The sequence below is a fragment of the Poecilia reticulata genome, linkage group LG9 (genome assembly GCF_000633615.1).
Source record: "Poecilia reticulata strain Guanapo linkage group LG9, Guppy_female_1.0+MT, whole genome shotgun sequence".
In the NCBI taxonomy this organism is placed as follows: Eukaryota; Metazoa; Chordata; class Actinopteri; order Cyprinodontiformes; family Poeciliidae; genus Poecilia; species Poecilia reticulata.
In genome coordinates this window covers 16943962-16947346 of record NC_024339.1, presented here as the reverse complement: position 1 = coordinate 16947346, position 3385 = coordinate 16943962, and the positions used below count along the sequence as shown (strand labels likewise).

Here is a 3385-nt window from a genome sequence, read left to right as displayed (position 1 = left end):
ATACTGCTAAGAAAATTTTCTATTGAATTTTGAAAGAGAAAATAAAGCCGCTAAAATTGCCTAAATTTACAGATAGTACAGAAAATAATGTATAGAAGGGGCCCCCAAAATCTTCAATTTGTGTGAAAGAATGGCTCAAAATCTCAAAGTTTCTCCAAACAGGAAATGTTTTCAAGCTGTCATAGCCAAAACAGCCTTTTCTTCAAAGGTGTTTAATGCTCTTTCCCTGTCATTCCACCTTGCTGCACATAATTTATGAATTAATTAGTTTTGCATGTTCAACATTGATTTTTCTCCGTAATCAATGTTGTGCACTTTGCACTTTCTTAAGGGGAGATGCAGGTAGTGACACTTGGAACGAGACTGAATTCTAAAAACAAAAGTAAGTATTATGTATAGAAGAAAGGCTGTAGGCTTTAAAACAAAGTTGATCGATTGAAACGTATAACTGTCTAAATCTGGGAGGTGCTGCATTCACTTCCAGCTGAAACACAATGTCGACAAACTGCCATCACCTGCAGCTCTGCCACCCTTGTCAGGTTTCATTCATCATGAAAAAAAGATGGAAAGAAAATTACAATTCCCATCCCACTCGTTCATCAAATAAAACATGTTGGCACAAGACTATGAGATCTCTGTGCTTTAAAGAGGAAGACTCCATAAATTACTGACTAAATCACACCAATTACGCTAGATGACTTCTCGAGTGTAGTTATCATTCCATTCTCTTTCACGCACACGGAAACCTCACTAGGTGTGACTAATAAAGGCCCACAGGTATGATGAGAAAAAACAACAAAGTCCTTCGGGCAGAGTTACACACTGCATTTACCTCCTCCAATCATAAGACAGTGACAACTTTAATCCATGATCCTTTGTTTATTTCCTGTGTCTTGACTTGTGCACATCATGTGCATGTATGTACATTTCTTCTTAAATTGATGGTAAACAAGATCTATGCTGTTGTTTGTTTAATCCCTCTGTTCTTATGTTTCTATTAAAACAAATTGAAGAGAACAGAAAAGACGTTTAAGACAGAAAAGAAAAATGTCGACTGGGTTCAGAGTTCACAGATTGAGGTCTAATATTCTGCCGTTGCTGCAGGTCGTCGGGCGCAGAGGGGGAGCTTGACGCTTGTGGCATCAGTAGTCGTTCTGTCCTCTGCTGGCCACGTGAAGGAGACGAAGCAGCAGGTCTGTAGGGGAGCTCCTTGCAGAGCTTTGGGCCGGATCTGCGGCGTCTGTCTCCCCGAGGCAGTCAGAGTCCAACATGCAGCCCTCTGAGAAGGAACACGGATCAGTTCACATCATCGTCATGTGACCATTAAACCCAGAGTTAAAGACGAGACTGTACCAGAGTTACAGCAGAGTCCCGAGGAGGCGCAGTGCCCTCCCTCAGGTCCACAGGGTCTCCCTCCAGGCTGGCAGGGGGTCAGCAGGTAGTTCTCCTCCTCACAGTGAGCTGCAGCTGCGGAGCCCAGTAGGCAGCCCAGGCCCTCTCCACAGCAGATGCTGGGGCCAAAGCAGCGGCCCCTGTCTCCAGGGCCGCAAGGCATGCACTTGAAAAAGGCAGAGCAGGTGAATGCAAAGAGAAAAAAAAACTTGGTCGCAGCACGAGAGCATTCAGAATAACTTTGCTCTCATGTTTACTCAAAATTAATGAACTTAAAAAAACTGAAAATGCATCAAAAATATAAAATGGAATTGATTGAGCAGAATTGAGCTGTTACTTACGTCTTAAGGAGGTTAACATTAATGCAATAAATAAAACACAATCTATTTTGTACACAAGTTGAAACTGGGTTTACAAGGAAAAAATACTTCAACTATAAATATTATACATATAATTTTATAACTGCCACTTTTTTAGATGTATTATTGATTTGCTGAAAAAAATTGTCCACACAATCAAAAACCTATCTGAATTTCAAATATTCTCAAGATTCCCTTCTTGAAAGGAAACTTTGGGCAAGAATATTCCTTACTTGAAGCAAGAAAAACTGGAAAGTTTCACATTTATATGGTCATAGAAGCTATTTCTTCTTTCATATGAGCTGCCGTTGATTAAAAAATATACATATATATTTAAATTTAACTGGATAAAGAAAACTTCTTCGTGGTTCATAGACAACACTCTGAAATCTTCAGAACATTTTTATTACGCTTTCAAAAAAGGAACATTATTTATATTTTATATTTCATTTAAAGTCCAGATCTGATAACATTTCCGAGTTTTAAGATAATTAGCACATTCATCTAAACTTAAAACATAAAGGAACATATATTAAAATAGATCTCTAAATGTCAGATATTCTCATAATTGCATTTAAAATATTCATGAATTAACCTCTGCTTTAGAGATAACACCTAAAAATGTAAACAAAGTCTGAAAGACAATACACTAAACGCATCTGAAAATGTAGTTTTATACTTTAACATAGAAATTTGTCATTTTAAATTATAGAATGTTAAATTTTTTTATTTATTTTTTTTATCTTTATAATAATCACCTTTTACTAATTCAAACCTACAAATGAAACATATTATAAATCTGCTTACTGATGATAAAATAGCAGTAACGCATTATTGACATTAAGATTCTTTGTTTCAAAAGAAAAAAAAAACACATACACATCTTCAAATTAAAAAAAAGATGTTACACCCTCAGGTGCTCACCTGTCTGACGCCCCCCTCCGGCAGCGCCCGCTTCCCTCCCCGGGGGCAGTTCTGGATGTAGCAGGCGGAGGAGAGGGCGAGGAGTCCCAGGACGCACAGCAGGGAGTGATGCATGGCTGCTGCTTCTGATTTCCTCCGCTGGTGTGGATGTCTGACTGACAGCCCACCCGATCATTCCTCACTTATAAGCACATGGACACGTTGTTTGACAAAGAGACCAACACCTGACGTCACTGACCGTCCACCGCACCCCCCCTCCCCCCACCTCCCCCCCCCCAAGGGCTCCGTGCACGAGCCGTTTGCGCGCGGGGTCGCAACAGATGTGAGTCTGCATCGGATACGAGCATCAACCAAATCTACACAAGAAAACAGCATCTGTATTCAGCCCTGCGCCGCACTTTACGTCTAATAAGCTTTTCAGAATAATTTCCGCACTGGATGACACAATAAATCTGCGGAGACAAAACAAGTAATTGAACCTTAAGAACAACTAATCTGATTTATATTAATAAGCCGCGAGATGAAGAACAATTTATGAAAATCATGCACAGTTCAGTTGTTCAGTGCAGCCATTTTCCGCCTTTGCTACATTCAGACAAGTGAGATCATGAGAACTTCAGGGTCAAACAAATTATGATGCTGACTGAACAGTTGATGAGCATAAAAACATTAGCATTTCTAACAAACATACTTCTGATGATTGTTCTTTT

General features: G+C 39.5%; 1 protein-coding gene across 1 annotated transcript; it reads right to left on the bottom strand.

The window, feature by feature from the left end:
- Positions 1–864: 864 nt before the first annotated feature.
- On the bottom strand, positions 865–2848 carry avp (arginine vasopressin). Its single transcript, XM_008418307.2, has 3 exons — positions 2676–2848; positions 1354–1558; positions 865–1279 (listed from the first exon to the last, which is right to left on the bottom strand). The coding sequence occupies exons 1-3, from the start codon at positions 2787–2789 to the stop codon at positions 1143–1145; spliced, it is 456 nt and encodes a 151-aa protein (XP_008416529.1). The 5' UTR covers positions 2790–2848; the 3' UTR covers positions 865–1142.
- Between the last annotated feature and the right edge of the window lie 537 nt (positions 2849–3385).

Coding starts and splice junctions, on each gene's coding strand:
- avp (XM_008418307.2), bottom strand. CDS start 2,789: ATGCATCACTCCCTGCTGTGCGTCCTGGGACTCCTCGCCCTCTCCTCC. Junction 1,559..2,675: donor CGGAGGGGGGCGTCAGACAG/GTGAGCACCTGA, acceptor GCCTTTTTCAAG/TGCATGCCTTGCGGCCCTGG. Junction 1,280..1,353: donor GGGACTCTGCTGTAACTCTG/GTACAGTCTCGT, acceptor GTTCCTTCTCAG/AGGGCTGCATGTTGGACTCT.